Source organism: Bufo bufo, chromosome 3 (genome assembly GCF_905171765.1).
Source record: "Bufo bufo chromosome 3, aBufBuf1.1, whole genome shotgun sequence".
Classification (NCBI taxonomy): Eukaryota; Metazoa; Chordata; class Amphibia; order Anura; family Bufonidae; genus Bufo; species Bufo bufo.
In genome coordinates this window covers 689,747,471-689,773,899 of record NC_053391.1, presented here as the reverse complement: position 1 = coordinate 689,773,899, position 26,429 = coordinate 689,747,471, and the positions used below count along the sequence as shown (strand labels likewise).

General features: G+C 48.1%; 1 protein-coding gene across 11 annotated transcripts; it reads left to right on the top strand.

Moving 5' to 3' along the window:
- The first annotated feature begins 20,238 nt into the window (after nucleotides 1-20,238).
- LOC120996554 (sialidase-3-like) lies at nucleotides 20,239-24,733 on the top strand. Of its 11 annotated transcripts, none has more exons than XM_040426541.1 (4): nucleotides 20,239-20,316; nucleotides 22,504-22,712; nucleotides 23,117-24,159; nucleotides 24,380-24,733. In XM_040426541.1, the coding sequence occupies exons 2-3, from the start codon at nucleotides 22,512-22,514 to the stop codon at nucleotides 24,113-24,115; spliced, it is 1,200 nt and encodes a 399-aa protein (XP_040282475.1). In that variant the 5' UTR covers nucleotides 20,239-20,316; nucleotides 22,504-22,511; the 3' UTR covers nucleotides 24,116-24,159; nucleotides 24,380-24,733. The 11 variants fall into 11 exon arrangements, with proteins under 11 accessions (XP_040282475.1, XP_040282474.1, XP_040282473.1 ...); XM_040426540.1 differs by having other exon boundaries at nucleotides 24,247-24,733; XM_040426539.1 differs by having other exon boundaries at nucleotides 23,117-24,205; nucleotides 24,247-24,733.
- The last annotated feature ends 1,696 nt before the right edge of the window (nucleotides 24,734-26,429 follow it).

Below are 26,429 nucleotides of genomic sequence, written 5' to 3'. Positions count from 1 at the left end.
GGGTCTCCTTTGTACCATGGAAAAGTGTCCATGTCATTCAGACATACAGTGCTGACCATAATTATTCATACCCCTGGCAAATTTTGACTTTAAAGTTACTTTTATTCAACCAGCAAGTAATTTTTTGACAGGAAAAGACATAGGTGTCTCCCAAAAGATAATAAGACGATGTACAAGAGGCATTATTGTGGAATTGTGGAAAAAAAAAAAAAGATGTTCCGCGCTGTGGAAAATCTCAGAGGTCGTGGTCGGAAGCCAAAAGTGACACCTGTGCTGCCAGGAGGATAGTTAGAGAGGTGACAAAGAATCCAAGGATCTCCACCAAGGCCGTCCTGGGGAATCTGGGCTCTGCTGGTGGCAATGTCTCAAGGCAGACAATCCAACGGACACTGCAGAGCAAGGAGGACGCCACTTCTCCAGATAAGGCACACAAAAGCTCGTTTGGCCTTTGCAGAAGCTCATCTGGACCAAGAAGAAGACTTCTGGTCTTCTGTGTTATGGTCAGATGAAACAAAAATTTAATTGTTTGGTCACAATGATGTTTCCTTCATTTGGCGTAAAAAAGGAGAAGCCTTCAACCCAAAGAACACCATCCCCACTGTCAAACATGGTGGTGGGAACCTAATGCTTTGGGGGTGTTTTTTTTAGCCAATGGACCAGGGAACCTAATCACAGTAAACGGCACCATGCAAAAAGAGCAATACATGAGGATTCTCAACGACACCATCAGGCGTCTGCAGAGGAACTTGGCCTTGGGCACCAGTGGACATTTCAGCATGACAATGACCCAAAACACCCAGCAAAAGTGGAGAAGAAACGGTTAGGAGACAACAACATTAACGTTTTGGAGCGGCCCAGCCAGAGTCCAGACTTGGATCCAATTGAGAATCTGTGGAGGGAGCTAAAGATCAGGGTGACGGCAAGAAGACCCTCCAACTGGAAAGATTTGGAGCTCATTGCTAAAGATGAATGGGCAAAAATACCTGTGGAGACCTGCAAAAAGCTGGTCTGCAATTATAGGAAGCGTCTGATTGCTGTAATAGCCAATAAAGGCTTTTCTATTGATTATTGAGAAGGGTACGAATAATTTTGGACTGGACACTTTTTGCTCAAATGTAAATAAAAGCTGAGAAATGTTTTTTTCCCCCCAATAATGCCTCTTGTACATCGTCTTATTATCTTTTGGGAGACACCTATGTCATTTCCCATCAAAAAATTACTTGCTGGTTGAATAAAAGTAACTTTAAGTCAAAATTTGCCAGGGGTATGAATAATTATGGGCAGCACTGAAGGCCCTTGATCATGGCAATATGAAAATCTGAAAAAGACCCTTCTTCTGGGAACGGGTCAGTGCATTTCATTCCTTCTGTCCATTTACACAGGATCAGTATAAAATGGATAAGTAATAATATATATATAAAAAATATATGCAAAAAGGAGTTGGTCCGGCCTTGCTTCGCGGTGATCCAAAAGGCACTTTATTCAATAATGGTATATACTAAAAACATCCAGATACGGGTTGCATAGGTCTACGCGTTTTGGGCAGAAAACAGTTTAGCCCTCACTCATGACTGCTCCAAATACACTGAGATCTTCACCCTTATAGGGGCAGGTGGGCCGCAGATGAAGCAATCAAGGCATCAGGGGGCTCCTCCGGCCTAGAAAGGTGCTTGGTGATAAAACTAAACTAAAAAGGGTAAATCTAATTCATCCTGAGTAACTTAGAAGACATGGGTTAGTCTTGTAGGATCAGGTCTGATCTCTTATTTAACCCTTGAGGCTGGCGGCTTTCTAACTGGAAAATCCAGTAGGATTCTCTATTTAGAAGCTTCCTTCTGCGGTCGCCTCCTCGTACAGGTTTGTTAACCCTTTTCAATACCTTGCACAGACACGTCAGAGGCCTCACCACCATGAACAAGCGCAAAATGAAGACTAGCCGCTGAAATGTCGCGGCTTTCATGGTGCGGCACATCTGAGATGCGTTTTCTTATCCGTGTTTCTATAGCGTTAATGGTACAGCCTACATTATACTGTAACATACACTTAGTGCAGGGGATCAAGTATACGGCAAAGGTTGTGTTACAGTTTAAAGATGATTTCATCACGAAACTTTGACCATTAGCACTGGATTCAAACCATCTAGAAATTTTCATATATTTACAGCAGGTACAGATGGAAGGTCCACATTTGTAGTTTCCTTTGGTTGATAACCAAGTATTTAATGGTTTCAAGGACCTTACTGAGGACTTACTGTGTTAGCTATGGTGGGATGTAACGGCCATACCACCTTATGTCACCTGCAAAAGGGTTGGTGTCGATGAGGAGAAGGCTTCTCTCCCACCATGCCATGAATATATTAGCTATGGAGGGAGAGAACTTGGCCCCCATCGACACCCCCGAAGCTTGTAGAAAAAACATCTCATCAAACATAAAAAAAGTTTCGCCTTAGGAGAAAGTCCACCACGGCCACCACATATTCAACCAACACAGAAGAGAAATTCCCAAAGTTCTCCAGAAACCATGTTAAGGAAACAGTGACTACGTCATGAGGAATGCTGGGATAAAGCGCAATGACACCCGCCGTTACCCATGTATATTGTTCAGACCACTCCAAATCCCGTACCGCTTGTAGGACTGATTTAGTATCTCTCAGAAAAACCCGGAATGTGGGGGATTAAAGGTTGTCACACAGAGTCCACCCATTGGCAAAGGCGTTCCGAATATGACCCTATGCCCGATACTATGGGTCTGAGAGGTGGGGGGGAAATTTGCTTATGTACTTTTGGAAGGGCATGTAGGATAGGGTTAACAGGGTGTCCCACGGGTTCAGAACACCGATATTAAGCCCATGAATTAGCAATTCCCTGATTTCTACTTGAAAGGAGGGGAGCGGGTTACTGGGTAGAGTCTTATAGGACCTTCCATCTGTACCTGCTGTAAATATATGAAAATTTCTAGATGGTTTGAATCCAGTGCTAATGGTCAAAGTTTCGTGATGAAATCATCTTTAAACGGTAACACAACCTTTGCCGTATACTTGATCACCGGCACTAAGTGTATGTTACAGTATAATGTAGGCTGTACCACTAACGCTATAGAAACACGGATACGAAAACACATCTCAGATGTGCCGCACCATGAAAGCCCCGACATCTCAGCGGCTAGTCTTCATTTTGCGCTTGTTCATGGTGGTGATGCCTCTGACGTGTCTGTGCAAGGTATTGAAAGGGTTAACAAACCTGTACGAGGAGGCGACCGCGGAAGGAAGCTTCTAAATAGAGAATCCTACTGGACTTTCCAGTTAGAAAGCCGCCAGCCTCAAGGGTTAAACAAGGGATCAGACCTGATCCTACAAGACTAACCCATGTCTTCTAAGTTACTCCGGATGAATTAGATTTAGTTTTATCACCAAGCACCTTTCTAGGCCGGAGGAGCCCCCTGATGCCATGATTGCCTCGGCCGCGGCTCACCTGCCCCTATAAGGGTGAAGATCTCAGTGTATTTGGAGCAGTCATGAGTGAGGGCTAAACTGTTTTCTGCCCGAAACGCGTAGACCTATGCAACCCGTATCTGGATGTTTTTAGTATATACCATTATTGAATAAAGTGCCTTTTGGATCACCACGAAGCAAGGCCGGACCGACTCCTTTTTGCATTCATTCCTATTTGCTCCCAGACCGGGTGACGGAGCCGTTCCGTGCCTCGGAGGTGGATTTCCAGGCAGGTGAGAGCTGCTCATACCACGTTTTTTTTTCCTATATAAAAAATATAGACTCACTTACCCGATACAGTTTTTTGGTGGATCCCACCTTCTGACACCTGACACAACTTGCAAAGGGTGTGAGATGTGCTAATTCGGGGTCCTGTATTCCATAAGAGATGAGGCCTTGTATATCTTGTATAATCTGTGATGTATCAAGAGTAAAATTAGGAAAAATCCCAATTCATCCCATGCAGGAGCGACTCCGCGGTTTACCTCGCTTTTTGCTGCTGCGGAGCCTTTTCTATAAGGAAAACAAGAAGACCTCTCTGAAAGATTTAGAGGACACGGTAACTCTGTAAGAACAGGAAAGGGACGTCCCAGATGAATGAATCATGGATCCGATCCGTATTGCCTCACCTTTGGCGGTGGTGGGGGGGGGGGGGTAGACACCGCCTTTTACTGCAAAGGGAGGCTGGATGGATTATTCAGACCGCCATTCAGTGTTCTGTTCATACATCTGAAGAATAAAGGAATGACCCCCGCATCGGTGAGCGCCGTCTACTTTCTCTTATCTACTTACCTGGACTCCACGTTGTTGGTATGTACGGACTGAGCACCACCTTCCGGTATTGGTGGGATACACGGAGAGCGAGCACCGAGCGCTGCCGCCCGCCTCATCTCTTCTACTTTACAGTATAACTCGTTTGAATGATAATTGGAAGGTTATTACTTTATGGTCACTATTTCCCCGGTGTCCCCCGACCTGCACGTCTGTTGTTCTGTCAGGTCTATTGGTTAATACTAAGTCCAGTATGGCCGTCCCTCTAGTCCGGTCCTGAACCAATTGGGAGAGGTAATTGTCTTTGGTTATTGCCAAGAACCTGTTTCCCTTTTATCAGATATACAAGTTTCAGTTTCCCAGTCTATATCTGGGTAGTTGAAGTCCTCCATAATAACCACCTCATTATGATTTGCCGCCTCGTCTATCTCATTTAGTAGTAGATTTTCTGTGGACTCTGGTATATTAGGTGTTTTATAATAAACTCCTTTTAGTAATTTATTATTGTTTTTCCCTCCATGTATTTCTCCCCACAGTGACTCCACATGTTCATGTCCCTCAGTTATATCTTCACGGACTGTAACCTTGTACATTACCTGCCCAGTCATAGCTATCCTCCAGCCATGTCTCAGTTATTCCCACTATGTCATAGCTATCCTCCAGCCATGTCTCAGTTATTCCCACTGTCATAGCTATCATCCAGCCGTGTCTCAGTTATTCCCACTGTCATAGCTATCATCCAGCCATGTCTCAGTTATTCCCACTGTCATAGCTATCCTCCAGCCATGTCTCAGTTATTCCCACTGTCATAGCTATCCTCCAGCCATGTCTCAGTTATTCCCACTGTCATAGCTATCCTCCAGCCATGTCTCAGTTATTCCCACTGTCATAGCTATCCTCCAGCCATGTCTCAGTTATTCCCACTGTCATAGGCATCATCCAGCCATGTCTCAGTTATTCCCACTGTCATAGCCATCATCCAGCCGTGTCTCAGTTATTCCCACTATGTCATAGCTATCATCCAGACGCGTCTCAGTTATTCCCACTGTCATAGCTATCATCCAGCCATGTCTCAGTTATTCCCAGTGTCATAGCTATCATCCAGCTGTGTCTCAGTTATTCCCACTGTCATAGCTATCATCCAGCCATGTCTCAGTTATTCCCACTGTCATAGCTATCATCCAGCCATGTCTCAGTTATTCCCAGTGTCATAGCTATCCTCCAGCCATGTCTCAGTTATTCCTACTGTCATAGCTATCCTCCAGCCATGTCTCAGTTATTCCCACTGTCATAGCTATCCTCCAGCCATGTCTCAGTTATTCTCACTGTGTCATAGCTATCCTCCAGCCGTGTCTCAGTTATTCCCACTGTCATAGCTATCATCCAGCCATGTCTCAGTTATTCCCACTGTCATAGCTATCATCCAGCCATGTCTCAGTTATTCCCACTGTCATAGCTATCATCCAGCCGTGTCTCAGTTATTCCCACTGTCGTAGCCATCATCCAGCCATGTCTCAGTTATTCCCACTGTCATAGCTATCCTCCAGCCATGTCTCAGTTATTCCCACTGTCATAGCTATCCTCCAGCCATGTCTCAGTTATTCCCACTGTCATAGCTATCCTCCAGCCATGTCTCAGTTATTCCCACTGTCATAGGCATCATCCAGCCATGTCTCAGTTATTCCCACTGTCATAGCCATCATCCAGCCGTGTCTCAGTTATTCCCACTATGTCATAGCTATCATCCAGACGCGTCTCAGTTATTCCCACTGTCATAGCTATCATCCAGCCATGTCTCAGTTATTCCCAGTGTCATAGCTATCATCCAGCTGTGTCTCAGTTATTCCCACTGTCATAGCTATCATCCAGCCATGTCTCAGTTATTCCCACTGTCATAGCTATCATCCAGCCATGTCTCAGTTATTCCCAGTGTCATAGCTATCCTCCAGCCATGTCTCAGTTATTCCTACTGTCATAGCTATCCTCCAGCCATGTCTCAGTTATTCCCACTGTCATAGCTATCCTCCAGCCATGTCTCAGTTATTCCCAGTGTCATAGCTATCATCCAGCCATGTATCAGTTATTCCCACTGTCATAGCTATCATCCAGCCGTGTCTCAGTTATTCCCACTGTCATAGCTATCATCCAGCCATGTCTCAGTTATTCCCCCTGTCATAGCTATCATCCAGCCATGTCTCTGTTATTCCCACTGTCATAGCTATCCTCCAGCCATGTCTCAGTTATTCCCACTGTCATAGCCATCATCCAGCCATGTCTCAGTTATTCCCACTGTCATAGCTATCATCCAGCCGTGTCTCAGTTATTCCCACTATGTCATAGCTATCATCCAGCCATGTCTCAGTTATTCCCACTGTCATAGCTATCATCCAGCCATGTCTCAGTTATTCCCACTGTCATAGCTATCATCCAGCCATGTCTCAGTTATTCCCACTGTCATAGCTATCATCCAGCCGTGTCTCAGTTATTCCCACTGTCATAGCTATCCTCCAGCCATGTCTCAGTTATTCCCACTGTCATAGCTATCATCCAGCCATGTCTCAGTTATTCCCACTGTCATAGCCATCATCCAGCCATGTCTCAGTTATTCCCACTGTCATAGCTATCATCCAGCCGTGTCTCAGTTATTCCCACTATGTCATAGCTATCATCCAGCCATGTCTCAGTTATTCCCACTCTCATAGCTATCATCCAGCCATGTCTCAGTTATTCTCACTGTGTCATAGCGATAATCCAGCCATGTCTCAGTTATTCCCACTGTCATAGCTATCATCCAGCCGTGTCTCAGTTATTCCCACTGTCATAGCTATCCTCCAGCCATGTCTCAGTTATTCCCACTGTCATAGCTATCATCCAGCCATGTCTCAGTTATTCCCACTGTCATAGCCATCATCCAGCCATGTCTCAGTTATTCCCACTGTCATAGCTATCCTCCAGCCATGTCTCAGTTATTCCCACTGTCATAGCTATCCTCCAGCCATGTCTCAGTTATTCCCACTGTCATAGCTATCCTCCAGCCATGTCTCAGTTATTCTCACTGTGTCATAGCTATCCTCCAGCCGTGTCTCAGTTATTCCCACTGTCATAGCTATCATCCAGCCATGTCTCAGTTATTCCCACTGTCATAGCTATCATCCAGCCATGTCTCAGTTATTCCCACTGTCATAGCTATCATCGAGCCGTGTCTCAGTTATTCCCACTGTCGTAGCCATCATCCAGCCATGTCTCAGTTATTCCCACTGTCATAGCTATCCTCCAGCCATGTCTCAGTTATTCCCACTGTCATAGCTATCCTCCAGCCATGTCTCAGTTATTCCCACTGTCATAGCTATCCTCCAGCCATGTCTCAGTTATTCCCACTGTCATAGGCATCATCCAGCCATGTCTCAGTTATTCCCACTGTCATAGCCATCATCCAGCCGTGTCTCAGTTATTCCCACTATGTCATAGCTATCATCCAGACGCGTCTCAGTTATTCCCACTGTCATAGCTATCATCCAGCCATGTCTCAGTTATTCCCAGTGTCATAGCTATCATCCAGCTGTGTCTCAGTTATTCCCACTGTCATAGCTATCATCCAGCCATGTCTCAGTTATTCCCACTGTCATAGCTATCATCCAGCCATGTCTCAGTTATTCCCAGTGTCATAGCTATCCTCCAGCCATGTCTCAGTTATTCCTACTGTCATAGCTATCCTCCAGCCATGTCTCAGTTATTCCCACTGTCATAGCTATCCTCCAGCCATGTCTCAGTTATTCCCAGTGTCATAGCTATCATCCAGCCATGTATCAGTTATTCCCACTGTCATAGCTATCATCCAGCCGTGTCTCAGTTATTCCCACTGTCATAGCTATCATCCAGCCATGTCTCAGTTATTCCCCCTGTCATAGCTATCATCCAGCCATGTCTCAGTTATTCCCACTGTCATAGCCATCATCCAGCCATGTCTCAGTTATTCCCACTGTCATAGCTATCCTCCAGCCATGTCTCAGTTATTCCCACTGTCATAGCCATCATCCAGCCATGTCTCAGTTATTCCCACTGTCATAGCTATCATCCAGCCGTGTCTCAGTTATTCCCACTATGTCATAGCTATCATCCAGCCATGTCTCAGTTATTCCCACTGTCATAGCTATCATCCAGCCATGTCTCAGTTATTCCCACTGTCATAGCTATCATCCAGCCATGTCTCAGTTATTCCCACTGTCATAGCTATCATCCAGCCGTGTCTCAGTTATTCCCACTGTCATAGCTATCCTCCAGCCATGTCTCAGTTATTCCCACTGTCATAGCTATCATCCAGCCATGTCTCAGTTATTCCCACTGTCATAGCCATCATCCAGCCATGTCTCAGTTATTCCCACTGTCATAGCTATCATCCAGCCGTGTCTCAGTTATTCCCACTATGTCATAGCTATCATCCAGCCATGTCTCAGTTATTCCCACTCTCATAGCTATCATCCAGCCATGTCTCAGTTATTCTCACTGTGTCATAGCGATAATCCAGCCATGTCTCAGTTATTCCCACTGTCATAGCTATCATCCAGCCGTGTCTCAGTTATTCCCACTGTCATAGCTATCCTCCAGCCATGTCTCAGTTATTCCCACTGTCATAGCTATCATCCAGCCATGTCTCAGTTATTCCCACTGTCATAGCCATCATCCAGCCATGTCTCAGTTATTCACATTGTCATAGCTATCCTCCAGCCATGTCTCAGTTATTCCCACTGTCATAGCTATCATCCAGACATGTCTCAGTTATTCCCACTGTCATAGCCATCATCCAGCCATGTCTCAGTTATTCCCACTGTCATAGCCATCATCCAGCCATGTCTCAGTTATTCCCACTGTCATAGCCATCATCCAGCCGTGTCTCAGTTATTCCCACTGTCATAGCCATCATCCAGCCATGTCTCAGTTATTCACATTGTCATAGCTATCATCCAGCCATGTCTCAGTTATTCCCACTGTCATAGCCATCATCCAGCCATGTCTCAGTTATTCCCACTGTCATAGCCATCATCCAGCCATGTCTCAGTTATTCCCACTGTCATAGCTATCATCCAGCCATGTCTCAGTTATTCCCACTGTCATAGCTATCATCCAGCCATGTCTCAGTTATTCCCACTGTCATAGCTATCCTCCAGCCATGTCTCAGTTATTCCCACTGTCATAGCTATCATCCAGCCATTTCTCAGTTATTCCCACTGTCATAGCTATCATCCAGCCATGTCTCAGTTATTCCCACTGTCATAGCTATCATCCAGCCATGTCTCAGTTATTCCCACTGTCATAGCTATCCTCCAGCCATGTCTCAGTTATTCCCACTGTCATAGCTATCCTCCAGCCATGTCTCAGTTATTCCCAGTGTCATAGCTATCATCCAGCCATGTCTCAGTTATTCCCACTGTCATAGCTATCATCCAGCCATGTCTCAGTTATTCCCACTGTCATAGCTATCCTCCAGCCATGTCTCAGTTATTCCCACTGTCATAGCTATCCTCCAGCCATGTCTCAGTTATTCCCACTGTCATAGCCATCATCCAGCCATGTCTCAGTTATTCCCACTGTCAAAGCCATCATCCAGCCATGTCTCAGTTATTCCCACTGTCATAGCTATCATCCAGCCGTGTCTCAGTTATTCCCACTGTCATAGCCATCATCCAGCCATGTCTCAGTTATTCCCACTGTGTCATAGCTATCATCCAGCCGTGTCTCAGTTATTCCCACTGTCATATCTATCATCCAGCCATGCCTCAGTTATTCCCACTGTCATAGCTATCATCCAGCCATGTCTCAGTTATTCCCACTGTCATATCTATCATCCAGCCATGCCTCAGTTATTCCCACTGTCATAGCTATCATCCAGCCATGTCTCAGTTATTCCCACTGTCATAGCTATCCTCCAGCCATGTCTCAGTTATTCCCACAGTCATAGCTATCATCCAGCCATGTCTCAGTTATTCCCACTGTCATAGCTATCATCCAGCCGTGTCTCAGTTATTCCCACTATGTCATAGCTATCATCCAGCCATGTCTCAGTTATTCCCACTGTCATAGCTATCATCCAGCCGTGTCTCAGTTATTCCCACTGTCATAGCTATCATCCAGCCATGTCTCAGTTATTCCCACTGTCATAGCTATCCTCCAGCCATGTCTCAGTTATTCCCACTATGTCATAGCTATCCTCCAGCCATGTCTCAGTTATTCCCACTGTCATAGCTATCCTCCAGCCATGTCTCAGTTATTCCCACAGTCATAGCTATCCTCCAGCCGTGTCTCAGTTATTCCCACTGTCATAGCTATCCTCCAGCCATGTCTCAGTTATTCCCACTGTCATAGCTATCATCCAGCCATGTCTCAGTTATTCCCACTGTCATAGCTATCCTCCAGCCATGTCTCAGTTATTCCCACTGTCATAGCCATCATACAGCCATGTCTCAGTTATTCCCACTGTCATAGCTATCATCCAGCCATGTCTCAGTTATTCCCACTGTCATAGCTATCATCCAGCCATGTCTCAGTTATTCCCACTGTCATAGCCATCATCCAGCCATGTCTCAGTTATTCCCACTGTCATAGCTATCATCCAGCCGTGTCTCAGTTATTCCCACTATGTCATAGCTATCATCCAGCCATGTCTCAGTTATTCCCACTGTCATAGCTATCCTCCAGCCGTGTCTCAGTTATTCCCACTGTCATAGCTATCATCCAGCCGTGTCTCAGTTATTCCCACTGTCATAGCTATCATCCAGCCATGTCTCAGTTATTCCCACTGTCATAGCCATCATCCAGCCGTGTCTCAGTTATTCCCACTGTCATAGCTATCATCCAGCCGTGTCTCAGTTATTCCCACTGTCATAGCTATCCTCCAGCCATGTCTCAGTTATTCCCACTGTCATAGCTATCCTCCAGCCATGTCCCAGAGGAACGGCCATGGGCACCAGGTTTGCCCCCAGCTATGCTAACCTGTTCCTAGCACAATGGGAGCGGGCAACTATAGATTTGCATAGGGGGGGCAACCTGGTGCTCTGGCGACGTTATATAGACGATGTTATTTTAATTTGGAAGGGCGACCAAGAAAGTCTTAAGAATTTTATAGTGGAACTGAATATAAACAATCTTAATCTAGTTTTTACTCAAAGCACCAACATGATAGAAATAGAATTTTTAGATCTGGCGATCACGAGAGTAGCCAATAAGTATATCTGCAAGACATACCAAAAACCCTCGGCCAGGAATGCATTTATCTTACACTCGAGCTGCCACCTGCCAAGTTGGTTATTAAACGTGCCCTTCGGACAGTTCCGCAGACTGAAACGGAACTGTACCGAAGAGGCACAGTTTGAAGTGGAAGCGTTACATCTGAGAGACAAATTCCTGGCCAAACAATATCCAAGTAATATATTAGAAGGGTCATTGGAAAAAGTTAGAAAACAACCAAGGAGCTCACTACTAACTGTAAAAGCAGTAGAACAGAAAGAGTTAGATTCACAATTTAGGATTATCCTTCCCTATATGACACAAAGGAAGAAGGTGGAAGAAATTATTAAACGGCATTGGCACCACCTTCTGCAAGATAAAACAATAGGAAGACTAATACCTCTAAGACCACAAATAATATATACTAGGGCGGCCAATTTAGGTATAAAAGTAGCCCCTTCGATTAAGAACAAAAAAACTACAATTTCAAATGCTGGTAGATTGATCGATCTGAAAGGTTTTTACAAATGTGGTCAGTGTATTTGCTGCAAAACCACCAAAATTCCAAGAAACACTAAGAAGGTATCTTCCACACAAAACACTTTTGAGTGGGAGATAGAGCATTTCCTTACGTGCAATTCTGTGAGTGTGATCTATTTAGCCCAATGTCCGTGTTCAAGACAGTACATTGGACGGACTAAGAGGGCCTTGAAAGTGAGGATATCGGAACATATTTCTAACATTAAGAAAGGATACGAGAAACACTCACTTTCAAGACACTTTAAAGAAGCACATGGACAAGACCCTACAGGCTTGTCTTTTGTGGCTTTGGAAAAAATAGACAAACACTGGAGGGGTGGAAACCACATTGAGCGGATGTCAAGGGCGGAATCCAAACAAATCTACAATTTTGGAAGTTTGATGCCAGCTGGGCTAAATGCAGAACTGGAAATTTTTGGTTTCTTATAGACTGGGAGGTGTGCCCCTCACTCAATTGGGGATCGCATTTCTGCCGTTTATCGGCGGTGTGATCCCTTCTTGATGATGGGCCCACCTCCCTTTGCACTACTTCAAATGCTATTGAAGATATTGAATATACATGGGAAGACACCCACATATACGTTGTAGTCTTTTTATGAATTACCATCTTGCTGTTATTCGTTTATTAAATGTACACTTCCTATATCATTTTAACATATTTTTATAGACTTATAGACTATTTATAGATTTTAGACTGTACTATCATTGTGCTTTGGGGTTATAGGGATATATTAAGAGGTTGCGGTTTGAATACAGCAAAAAACGCACATGCGGTTTTAAAACCGCATCAGAAACGCACGAAAACCGCATCATGCAAATTCGAGATTCCAATCCAGATTTTGTGTCCCACTGGTGACGATATAAAAGGGGATGACGTCTCTACAGGGGTATAGCTACTGAGGAAGAGGACGGAAGTCTTCGAAACGCGTTTAGCGTTATATCCCTGTCTACAGCATCATTCTGGATAGCATCTAAAGGATTCAGATTATTCTTCATAAGTGGAGCGCTCCATTTGTTCATCTCATCACAAGCACCCTCTTGCAGGAATAGCGGAAGTAAGTCTTCAAGTCCCGCGATACCTCTGGGTTATCACGTGTTCAAACCAGAGTGCGAGGACGCCGAGCAGCGAGCGGTGCAGTGAGCGGTCAAACCCGACGGCTGAAGACGTTTCTATAGGGGTAAGCGATATCTCCCTGAAATAGATTACTTATTTAACTACTGAAGGCCGTATTATAAATCGGTGAAAAGACTGCTGAAGATTATTCTAAATATAAGGATACTATATTCCCTAATATTACCCTCACAAGTCATTGTTGATTGTAGTTTCTTTTGGATCCGGATCAACTGAACTATTATACTGTGGACACTGAGCTTGATGTGAGTGGACTTAAGTGCTATTCGATCTAAAGAGACAGCACCCTCTTTATGAATTGTTAGGACATCTACTGCAAATCGATAGTGCTGCACTACATAGAGTTTTTCAGGAAACTCTGTCCAGATATATGCGTTTCCATTTAATTCTACTTATATAACCAGAGCATTATATTGTATTTTATGATATTGCATTTTATTCTTTTAGGTTTTTTTTAAACTATATTGAATGTAATGTTGTTTTAAATTATATACTTTCCTGCTACCACTCCACCGTGAGCGGACGGGTAATTAATAAATAGTTGTTTGATGTGTACCACATAGTGAGTGCCAGTCGTTCATTCACCCATTCACCTATCATCCAGCCGTGTCTCAGTTATTCCCACTGTCATAGCTATCATCCAGCCATGTCTCAGTTATTCCCACTGTCATAGCTATCATCCAGCCGTGTCTCAGTTATTCCCACTATGTCATAACTATCCTCCAGCCATGTCTCAGTTATTCCCACTGTCATAGCTATCATCCAGCCATGTCTCAGTTATTCCCACTGTCATAGCTATCATCCAGCTCTGTCTCAGTTATTCCCACTGTCATAGCTATCATCCAGCCGTGTCTCAGTTATTCCCGCTGTCATAGCCATCATCCAGCCATGTCTCAGTTATTCCCACTGTCATAGCTATCATCCAGCCATGTCTCTGTTATTCCCACTGTCATAGCTATCCTCCAGCCGTGTCTCAGTTATTCCCACTGTCATAGCTATCATCCAGCCATGTCTCAGTTATTCCCACTGTCATAGCCATCATCCAGCCATGTCTCAGTTATTCCCACTGTCATAGCCATCATCCAGCCGTGTCTCAGTTATTCCCACTGTCATAGCTATCATCCAGCCGTGTCTCAGTTATTCCCAGTGTCATAGCTATCATCCAGCCGTGTCTCAGTTATTCCCACTGTCATAGCTATCATCCAGCCATGTCTCAGTTATTCCCACTGTCATAGCTATCCTCCAGTCATGTCTCAGTTATTCCCGCTGTCATAGCCATCATCCAGCCATGTCTCAGTTATTCCCACTGTCATAGCTATCATCCAGCCATGTCTCAGTTATTCCCACTGTCATAGCTATCCTCCAGTCATGTCTCAGTTATTCCCGCTGTCATAGCTATCCTCCAGCCGTGTCTCAGTTATTCCCACTGTCATAGCTATCATCCAGCCATGTCTCTGTTATTCCCACTGTCATAGCTATCCTCCAGCCATGTCTGTTATTCCCACTGTCATAGCTATCCTCCAGCCATGTCTCAGTTATTTCCACTGTCATAGTCCTCCTCACACATCACTAATTCCAGTTCCCCAGTTTTATTAGTCAGGCTTCTGCCATTAGTATACATACAGTTAAGGGCTCTTTCACACTTGCGTTCTTGTCTTCCGGCATAGAGTTCCATCGTCGGGACTCTATGCCGGAAGAATACTGATCAGGATTATCCTAATGCATTCTGAATGGAGAGTAATACGTTCAGGATGCATCAGGATGTCTTCAGTTCCGGTACGGAACGTTTTTTGGCCGGAGAAAATACCGCAGCATGCTGCGCTTTTTGCTCCAGCCAAAAATCCTGAAGACTTGCCGCAAGGCCGGATCCGGGATCAATGCCCATTGAAAGGCATTGATCCGGATCCGGCCTTAAGCTAAACGTCGTTTCGGCGCATTGCCGGACCCGACGTTTAGCTTTTTCTGAATAGTTACCATGGCTGCCGGGACGCTAAAGTCCTGACAGCCATGGTAAGTGTAGCGGGGAGCAGGGGAGCAGCATACTTACCGTCCGTGCGGCTCCCCGGGCGCTCCAGAGTGACGTCAGGGCGCCCCAAGCGCATGGATCACGTGATCACATGGACACGTCATCCATGCGCATGGGGCGCTCTGACGTCATTCTGGAGCGCCCGGGGAGCCGCACGGACTGTAAGTATACCGCTCCCCCGCTCCCCACTACTACTATGGCAACCAGGACTTTAATAGCGTCCTGGGTGCCATAGTAACACTGAACGCATTTGGAAGACGGTTCCGTCTTCAAATGCTTTCAGTACACTTGCGTTGTTACGGATCCCAACAACGCAAGTGTGAAAGAGGCCTAACAGGTTTATACAGTTCTTGAGCCACTTGTTAGGGCTCTTTCACACTTGCGTTCTTGTCTTCCGGCATAGAGTTCCGTCGTCGGGGCTCTATGCCGGAAGAATCCTGATCAGTTTTATCCTAATGCATTCTGAATGGAGAGTAATCCGTTCAGGATGCATCAGGATGTCTTCAGTTCCGGTACGGAACGTTTTTTGGCCGGAGAAAATACCGCAGCATGCTGCGATTTTTGCTCCGGCCAAAAATCCGGAACACTTGCCGCAAGGCCGGATCCGGAATTAATGCCCATTGAAAGGCATTGATCCGGATCCGGCCTTAAGCTAAACGTCGTTTCGGCGCATTGCCGGAGCCGACATTTAGCTTTTTCTGAATGGTTACCATGGCTGCCGGGACGCTAAAGTCCTGTTTGCCATGGTAAAGTGTAGTGGGGAGCGGGGGAGCAGCACACCCACCGTCCGTGCGGCTCCCCGGGCGCTCCAGAGTGACGTCAGGGCGCCCCAGGCGCATGGATCACGTGATCACATGGCACGTCATCCATGCGCATGGGGCGCTCTGACGTCATTCTGGAGCGCCCCGGGAGCCGCACGGACTGTAAGTATACCGCTCCCCCGCTCCCCGCTCCTACTATGGCAGCCAGGACTTTAATAGCGTCCTGGGTGCCATAGTAACACTGAACGCATTTTGAAGACGGTTCCGTCTTCAAATGCTTTCAGTACACTTGCGTTTTTCCGGATCCGGAGTGTAATTCCGGCAAATGGAGTACACGCCGGATCCGGACAACGCAAGTGTGAAAGAGGCCTTAACCCCCTAATCTCCCGCTGCCTTTCTTGTGTGGCTCGTGGTACCGGTAATATTTTGGAAAACACTACCTTTGAGGTCCTTACCCTAAGCTTCTGACCTAAATCCATAAAATCATTTTTAAGGACCCTCCACCTACCTCTAACTTTGCCATTGGCTCCGATATGGACCATGACCGCTGGGTCTTCTCCAGCCCCTCCCAGTAATCTGTCACCCGACCGCGATGTGTCGAACTCGAGCGCCAGGAAGACAGCACACCGTTCGGCGATCTCGGTCTACGATCAGATTCAGATTTTCCATTTCCCTTTAGTTTCTGAAATCACAGGGAGTCCTGGGACTTTTGTCTCCGGTATGTGACGGGGAATGTCTCATGAACCCCCCGTCCAGTTACCATCTTGGGTTCTGTTCAGACACAGAGTAAATTCTCCAGCGCGGCAGGGGCATCGTTAGGTCAAAACATTCGGGGCTGGAGCCCCGGATGTTTTGACCAGTGCCCCGAATGTTATGCTGGCAGGGCCGGCCGCTCTGACTCTCCTGCGCTGCGCAGCGCTACTCTACACCGGCCCCGCCATCCTAATCCGTATCCTGCAGTAACTGAAAATTAAATCAGCGTTTATCTCAATACTATCTTACACACTCAGCTCCGGAAACATGCAGTGCGGGCGGCGTTCGCTCACTGACGTCACGGGCCATCCCCAGTATTAAAATCATTGGTGGGCAGTGCGCCCCCCCCCTCCAATCATTGGTGGCAGTTCCGATCGGAGTCCCAGCAGTGTAATGCTGGGGCTCCGATCGGTTACCATGGCAGACAGGACTTCAGTAGCATCCTGGCTGCCATGGTAACCGATCGGAGCCCCAGCATTACACTGCTGGGACTCCGATCGGAACTTCCGCTGCCACCAATGATGGGGGGGCGCACTGCCCACGAATGATTTTAATACTTGGGAGGTGAAGGGGGAGGGTGCACTGCCCACCAATGATTTTGATATAGGGAAGGGCGCACTGGGGGCTGATGGAGAGGCACTGACTGGGGGCTGATGGAGAGGCACTGACTGGGGGCTGATGGAGAGGCACTGACTGGGGGCTGATGGAGAGGCACTGACTGGGGGCTGATGGAGAGGCACTGGGGGGGCGCCGGTGAGAGGCACTGGGGGCCGCTGGTGAGAGGCACTGGGGGCCGATGGAGAGGCACAGGGGGCCGATGGAGAGGAACTGGGGGCTGATGGAGAGGCACTGGGGGCTGATGGAGAGGCACTGGGGGCTGATGAAGAGGCACTGGGGGCTGATGGAGAGGCACTGGGGGCTGATGGAGAGACACTGGGGGCTGATGGAAAGGCACTGGGGGCCGATGGAGGCACTGGGGGCCGATGGAGAGGCACTGGGGTCAGTGAGAGGCACTGGGGGCCGATGGAGAGGCTACTGGGGGCTGCTATGAGGCATGGGGCTCTTATCTGAGGTCTGATTGGGGGTCATTCATATTGGGGTCTGAGCTGAGGTGTGATCTGAGGTCTTATTAACATTGGGGATCTTATTGGGGCTGTTAGCTGAGGTCTGATTAACATTGGTGGTCTGATGGTGGTCTGACCTGAGGTGTAATAGAAAATGTTTTTTTCCGGAGCAGCTTGGAGAAAAAAGGCCTCACAGTTTCCCACACTCCTTCTGCCCGGCCAAGCCTGTCAGCACCCCTGAGGCCAAGCCAGCCAGCACCCCTGAGGCCAAGCCTGTCAGCACCCCTGAGGCCAAGCCTGTCAGCACCCCTGAGGCTAAGCCTGTCAGCACCCCTGAGGCCAAGCCTGCCAGCACCCCTGAGGCCAAGCCTGCCAGCACCCCTGAGGCTAAGCCTGTCAGCACCCCTGAGGCCAAGCCTGCCAGCATCCCTGAGGCCAAGCCTGCCAGCACCCCTGAGGCTAAGCCTGTCAGCACCCCTGAGGCCAAGCCAGCCAGCACCCCTGAGGCTAAGCCTGTCAGCACCCCTGAGGCCAAGCCAGCCAGCACCCCTGAGGCCAAGCCTGTCAGCACCCCTGAGGCCAAGCCTGCCAGCACCCCTGAGGCCAAGCCTGTCAGCACCCCTGAGGCCAAGCCTGTCAGCACCCCTGAGGCCAAGCCTGTCAGCACCCCTGAGGCCAAGCCTGCCAGCACCCGAGGCCAAGCCTGCCAGCACCCCTGAGGCCAAGCCTGTCAGCACCCCTGAGGCCAAGCCAGCCAGCACCCCTGAGGCTAAGCCTGCCAGCACCCCTGAGGCTAAGCCTGCCAGCACCCCTGAGGCTAAGCCAGCCAGCACCCCTGAGGCTAAGCCAGCCAGCACCCCTGAGGCTAAGACAGCCAGCACCCCTGAGGCTAAGCCTGCCAGCACCCCTGAGGCCAAGCCTGCCAGCACCCCTGAGGCTAAGCCAGCCAGCACCCCTGAGGCTAAGCCTGTCAGCACCCCTGAGTAGTGTTGAGCGAACTTCTGTTTTAAGTTCGGCGTCTAAAGTTCAGCTTCCGGTTAGCGGAGAATCCCGATATGAATTCCGTTGTGGTCCGTGGTAGCGGAATCAATAATGGCCGATTATTGATTCCGCCCGCTACCACGGACCACAACGGAATTCATATCGGGATTCTCCGCTAACCGGAAGCTGAACTTTAGACGCCGAACTTAAAACAGAAGTTCGCTCAACACTACTCCTGAGGCCAAGCCTGTCAGCACCCCTGAGTCTTCAGAATTGTAAGTAAATTATATATAAGGGGAGCTTATAATATGAAAGAGACTAATTATGTCTGAACAGACATATAGCGCAAATTCCAGTTTTTGTTTACGTTTTATGTTGCACTGAATTTTCTGCGAAATATCTATCTTTTTTTTTGTTGGGGGGGGGGGGGGGTCGGGGTGGCAGGGGGTCTTGGGTGAGTTCCCACAATTTTTTTTCCCAGGACTTGACCCCTGGATGAGCGCTGATTTAAAGTTAAGTTACTGCAGGATACAGATTACTGAGGGGATGATCTGTGCGGTTGCCCAGACGGCTAGGCCCTTCACAGTAATTAACCCCTTTCAGCAGTCCTCCATTCACTGAAGAGGGGACTGCTGAAAGGGGTTAATAACTACTGTGAAGGCCCCCCCAGGTGATGGGGGTGTGATACAGTGGGCTTGTGCCCCGGATGTTTTTAGACCCTAGCAACGCCCCTGCAGCACGAATTATACTGCACATTCCCTATGTAGACCCTGTAGACGTGCCGCTCTGTCTGGCCTCCGAGCCATATATATAAGGTAAAGCCCTTGAGCCCCACCGCAGCCCCTTAGATAGCCAACAGGGGCTCAGGACCCCCATTCCAGTGAGTGGCGGTGCATTCTGGGGTCAGGGAGTACACATAATACAATACGATTTTGCAATATACTATTTGTGTCAATTCCTCACAAGAGCTCTGCTTGCTGTCAGTGAACTGGAACCCTCATGGCTTATGAAAAGCTGTGATGGACGTAGCTGCGCAGTTCTTTACAGAGAGTTCACTGACAGCAAGCAGAAATTTTGTGAGAAACAAACAAAAATTACGGGATAGTGAAATGTATTATTCACTGTGCAATATGCAGCGCTCACGAGCAGTCCCTGGGGCAAGAAATGGCAGTCCTTGCTGTTCCGGGCAGTGGCCACCAGATGGCGCAGTACACGGTCACTATACAGATGTGCATTGGTGGTGCAGATACTTTCTCTCCTGCCGTGCCCCGCTCCGGCCTGTGACAGAGTTGACGGCTGACGCCTCTTATATATAACCTGTTCGGTTCACCTGACAGACACGATCTTTCACCAGAGGCGCCACTGCTCCCCGCATTATGCAGCACGCTACGGACGCCATGTTGGCTGCGTCTGTCGGTATTCCATCACATGTATAATGGTATCCGGAAACATGGCCGCCTGCTGCTGTGGTAGGGACACTTGTACAGGACTCATCAGCAGGAAGGTTGTGTTCAGTTGATGAGAACAGGCTTCGGAGAGAGAGCAGGAGAGAACAGCTTACTGTATAAGTATTAGAGGTACAGGGGCCCCGTGTAATGGGTTACGCGGTACGTGTGTGTATATAGGGGTACAGGGGCCCTGTGTAATGGGTTACGCGGTACGTGTGTGTATATAGGGGTACAGGGGCCCCGTGTAATGGGTTACGCGGTACGTGTGTGTATATAGGGGTACAGGGGCCCCGTGTAATGGGTTACGCGGTACACGTGTGTGTATATAGGGGTACAGGGTCCCCGTGTAATGGGTTACGCGGTACTTGTGTGTATATAGGGGTACAGGGTCCCCGTGTAATGGGTTACGCGGTACGTGTGTGTATATAGGGGTACAGGGGCCCCGTGTAATGGAGTGTACGGTACGTGTGTGTATATAGGAGTACAGGGGCCCCGTGTAATGGGTTACGCTGTACGTGTGTGTATCCAGGGGTACAGGGGCCCCGTGTAATGGGTTACGCAGTACGTGTGTGTATCTAGAGGTACAGGGGCCCCGTGTAATGGAGTGCGCGCTACGTTTGTGTATATAGGGGTACAGGGGCCCCGTGTAATGGGTTACGCGGTACGTGTGTGTATCTTGGGGTACAGGGGCCCTGTGTAATGGGTTACGCGGTACGTGTGTGTATCTAGGGGTACAGGGGCCCTGTGTAATGGGGTGCGCGCTACGTTTGTGTATATAGGGGTACAGGGGCCCTGTGTAATGGGGTACGCGGTACATTTGTGTATATAGGGGTACAGGGGCCCCGTGTAATGGGGTGCGCTGTACGTGTGTGTATATAGCGGTACAGGGGCCCCATGTAATGGAGTGCGCGCTACGTTTGTGTATCTAGGGGTACAGGGGCCCCGTGTAATGGGGTGCGCGGTACATTTGTATCACACAGGAGTGGATTAGATACACAGCTCAGAAGACAGTATCACACAGGAGAGGATTAGATACACAGCTCAGCAGACAGTATCACACAGGAGAGGATTAGATACACAGCTCAGCAGACAGTATCACACAGGATAGGATTAGATACACAGCTCAGCAGACAGTATCACACAGGATAGGATTAGATACACCGCTCAGCAGACAGTATCCCACAGGATAGGATTAGATACACAGCTCAGCAGACAGTATCACACAGGATAGGATTAGATACACAGCTCAGCAGACAGTATCACACAGGATAGGATTAGATACACAGCTCAGGAGACTGTATCACACAGGATAGGATTAGATACACAGCTCAGGAGACTGTATCACACAGGATAGGATTAGATACACAGCTCAGGAGACTGTATCACACAGGATAGGATTAGATACACAGCTCAGCAGACAGTATCACACAGGATAGGATTAGATACACAGCTCAGCAGACAGTATCACACAGGATAGGATTAGATACACAGCTCAGCAGACTGTATCACACAGGATAGGATTAGATACACAGCTCAGGAGACAGTATCACACAGGATAGGATTAGATACACAGCTCAGGAGACTGTATCACACAGGATAGGATTAGATACACAGCTCAGCAGACAGTATCACACAGGATAGGATTAGATACACAGCTCAGGAGACTGTATCACACAGGATAGGATTAGATACACAGCTCAGCAGACAGTATCACACAGGATAGGATTAGATACATAGCTCAGCAGACAGTATCACACAGGATAGGATTAGATACAGAGCTCAGCAGACTGTATCACACAGGAGAGGATTAGATACACAGCTCAGCAGACAGTATCACACAGGATAGGATTAGATACACGGCTCAGCAGACAGTATCACACAGGATAGGATTAGATACACAGCTCAGCAGACAGTATCACACAGGATAGGATTAGATACACAGCTCAGCAGACAGTATCACACGGGATAGGATTAGATACACAGCTCAGCAGACTGTATCACACGGGATAGGATTAGATACACAGCTCAGCAGACAGTATCACACAGGATAGGATTAGATACACAGCTCAGCAGGCAGTATCACACAGGATAGGATTAGATACACAGCTCAGCAGACAGTATCACACGGGATAGGATTAGATACACAGCTCAGCAGACAGTATCACACGGGATAGGATTAGATACACAGCTCAGGAGACTGTATCACACAGTATAGGATTAGATACACAGCTCAGGAGACTGTATCACACAGGATAGGATTAGATACAGATTGGATACAGTTCTGCCCTGGCTGACATGCTCATTCTGTAATTTCAGGTGCGGACATGTCGGGGGCGTCTTCTCCTGCCTCGGTGACGCTGTTCCAGCAGGAGTCTGGGGGCGTCACCTACCGTATCCCGGCTCTGCTCTACATCCCACATCCTTCCATCTTCTTGGCCTTCGCTGAAAAACGTTCTTCTCCTAACGACCAGGACGCCATGTACCTCGTGATGAGGAGAGGAACGGTGGAGCATGGCGGGGTGCAGGTACTGCGCGCCTGGCGTAATCGGGGGATAGTCAGACATGGTAGCATCACTTTTATGTTTTGGTGGTGGGGCGCTTTAAGATTTAAAGGGGAAATCCACCCAAATGTTTCCTTGTGATGTAAGTTCGCGAGGCTGGTGAGCTCGGATGCAGCAGAACCCCCTGATTTCCAGTGCCGGGTATACCGTCATAGTCCCGCCCGCACACAGGAGCTCTGCATTATCTTCAGTCTGCAGTTCTACTTTATTTTCCAGAACCAGAAAGCTCAGGCTGAGCAGAGTTATAGGTCCTACCCAGATAGCAGGGGATTGTGGGAAGACATAGAAGCCATTATAGAAAATTAACCCTTTTGTGAACATCTCTTTCCCCTCCAGTACTTGCTGACCTTTGTCCTTTCCCTCGTCAGTGGGAAGACATGATCGCGGTAAGACATGCCAAGTTACCAGGCCATCGGACCATGAACCCCTGCCCGCTCTACAATCCCGCCACTAAGACCATCTTCCTCTTCTTCATTTGTGTCAAAACCGCCTGCTCCGAAAGGTGTCAAATCCTAACTGGCCGAAACGCCGCCCGCCTCTGCTACGTCACCAGCCACGACCTCGGCAAATCATGGAGTCTAACCAAAGATGTAACGGAGGAGGTTCTGGGCCGGGACATGAAGAACTGCGCCACCCTGGCTGTGGGCCCAGGTCATGGGGTGTGTTCACCATCAGGCAGGCTGATTGTGCCAGCTTACCTGTATTACATTCACTCCCGCGTCTGCAGTCTGCCCCTTCCATGGAAGACCAAGCCTCATTCTTTCATCTTTTACAGCGATGACCACGGTGAAAGTTGGCACAAGGGCAGCGGGCTGTGGAAGCAAGAGACGTCGGAGTGCGAGGTGGCCCAGGTGGCCTGTAGCAACGGTAGCGACCTGCTGTACTGCAGCGCAAGAACCAGTCGGCATTACCGGGTGGAGGCAACAAGCGTCTCCCAGTCCATGGAGTTTGGAGATGCCCAATTCAATAAAAGCCTCTGTGAACCACCTCATGGATGCCAGGGAAGTGTGGTGAGCTACGAGCCCATGGAGGTCCACCAAGAAGAAGATGAGGCTGATGGTAGAGATGAGTCCGGGAAGTCGTGCCTTAAGATAAGAGCCTCATCTTGGCTTCTTTACTCCCATCCGACCAGCAGCCATAGGCGTGTGGACTTGGGAATTTACTTGAATAAATCTCCTCTTGTGCCATCCAGCTGGGCTCGGCCATGGGTCATCAATGAAGGTCCCAGCGGGTACTCGGACTTGGCGGTCTGTCAGGATGCTCACACCTTCGCTTGTTTGTTTGAAGGTGGAAAGGACGCTTGTGAGAAGATTACCTTCCGGAGGTTCACGGTGGAGGAGCTCCTGAACAATTCCTCAAAGCCTTGAGTCAGACTTGCACTTTCCCTCCATCTAGAATCCAGCTGCAGCAGGTATCAGACTTGCACTTTCCCTTCATCCAGAATCCAGCTGCAGCAGGTGCCAGCATTTGGGCTCCAACTAGAATTTAGCTGCAGCAGGTGTCAGACTTGCACTTTCCCTTCATCTAGAATCCAGCTGCAGCAGGTATCAGACTTGCACTTTCCCTTCATCCAGAATCCAGCTGCAGCAGGTGCCAGCATTTGGGCTCCAACTAGAATTTAGCTGCAGCAGGTGTCAGACTTGCACTTTCCCTTCATCTAGAATCCAGCTGCAGCAGGTGTCAGACTTGCACTTTCCCTTCATCTAGAATTCAGCTGCAGCAGGTGTCAGACTTGCACTTTCCTTCCATCTAGAATCCAGCTGCAGCAGGTGTCAGACTTGCACTTTCCCTTCAACTTGAATTCAGCTGCAGCAGGTGTCAGACTTGCACTTTCCTTCCATCTAGAATCCAGCTGCAGCAGGTGTCAGACTTGCACTTTCCCTTCATCTAGAATTCAGCTGCAGCAGGTGTCAGACTTGCACTTTCCTTCCATCTAGAATCCAGCTGCAGCAGGTGTCAGACTTGCACTTTCCCTTCAACTTGAATTCAGCTGCAGCAGGTGTCAGACTTGCACTTTCCTTCCATCTAGAATCCAGCTGCAGCAGGTGTCAGACTTGCACTTTCCCTTCATCTAGAATTCAGCTGCAGCAGGTGTCAGACTTGCACTTTCCTTCCATCTAGAATCCAGCTGCAGCAGGTGTCAGACTTGCACTTTCCCTTCATCTTGAATTCAGCTGCAGCAGGTGTCAGACTTGCACTTTCCTTCCATCTAGAATCCAGCTGCAGCAGGTGTCAGACTTGCACTTTCCCTCCATCTAGAATCCAGCTGCAGCAGGTGTCAGCTATATATGAAGGCTGGCTCTCTGCTGCAACGGTACGGTCCCTAGAACACGCAGATCTCGGGTTTAACCCCTTAAAGGGGTTGTCTCACTTCTTTGCTGGGTGGATTAATTTTCCCATCACATTATACACTGCTGGTTTCCATGGTTACGACCACGGTGGCCGTGCTTGCACACTATAGGAAAAAGCACTAGCCTATGTGAGCTCCTACGGTCCCAGCCACCAGAGAGAGTGGTGCTTTTTTCTATAGTGTGTAAGCACGGCCACCACTGATGGATAGCAGGGTGGTCGTAACCATGGAATTGAGCAGTGTATAATGTGATGGAAAAATGAATCCAGCCGGCAAAGGAGACAATATGGATAAAAACAATACATTAGTAAGTGCCTTGTATTAACTTTCTCTATGTGATAAATGCCACCTGCTGAAGTGAGACAACCCCTTTAAGCCGGCCATACACATTCAATAGCTGTCGGCCGGACACGTTGTATGCTGTGGGGAGAGCGGAGAGCGCCGCTGTCAGACAGTTCAGGCTGCAGCTCAGGAAATATTAATTTCATCACATTCAGATCATCTGTCGGGGAGAGTCGGAAGCTGTCACACACTTTAGTGCGTCGTCCAAACCCCCCATTCTCCATCTGCCCCCCCTTCCCCCCGTACCCCCCATCCATCATGTGCATGGCCAGCTTTAGATTCCGCAGTTGATAGTGACCGTGTCATCTAAGCAGGTAGGCAGAGGGAGGAGACGTCTGTGATCTCGATGGGGGTGCTACAATGTACAGTATTGTATCAGTGAGTAAATAATCTCATAGTCGAGACCCCTGGGGGGGGGGACTAAAAAAATATTATTTTATTATAAAAGAGTAGTAAAACATAAAAAGGCGCCAGTGTGAACAGAACAAACACAAGCCTGACTGATCGCTGCTGATGACATCGGATCCCGGTGCTGGTAATACCTTTCCATATGGTCCACTTTCGGGTTGTCCTGGAGATGGACGTTCACCACAAACCGGAGATCTCTGCACGCAATATGTTCCCGTCTGGAGCAAACGACTCCCATCATCTTCTTTCTACATTGGAATCAATGCGGCGAGGGATTTCACGAGTGACAATTAAAGGGGCGTTCTAAAAGCCTCCTAATGTACTTTGCTCCAGTGCCTCTTTTTGAGATCTTGCTGGCTGTCAGTGAATGTGAACTTCGTCTACGTCCAAACTTATTAGTTCTCACAGCTGAGGGTTTGTTACAGTTCTAGACAATCCTTTGTGAGGTAACATCTCGGACTGATACATGTTACCTGCACTGATACACTGTAACAAACTATCAGGGCAGTAGAGAGATCTGTGCTACTGATGGGTTCGGCTGACAGAGGATTGTCTAAACTGGATCCAATTGTAACAAACCC

Excerpts from the sequence above, each read along its gene's own strand:
- LOC120996554 (XM_040426541.1), top strand. The coding sequence starts at position 22,512 with ATGTCGGGGGCGTCTTCTCCTGCCTCGGTGACGCTGTTCCAGCAGGAG. Across the intron at positions 22,713-23,116 it reads TGGAGCATGGCGGGGTGCAG|TGGGAAGACATGATCGCGGT; the intron begins GTACTGCGCGCC and ends TTCCCTCGTCAG.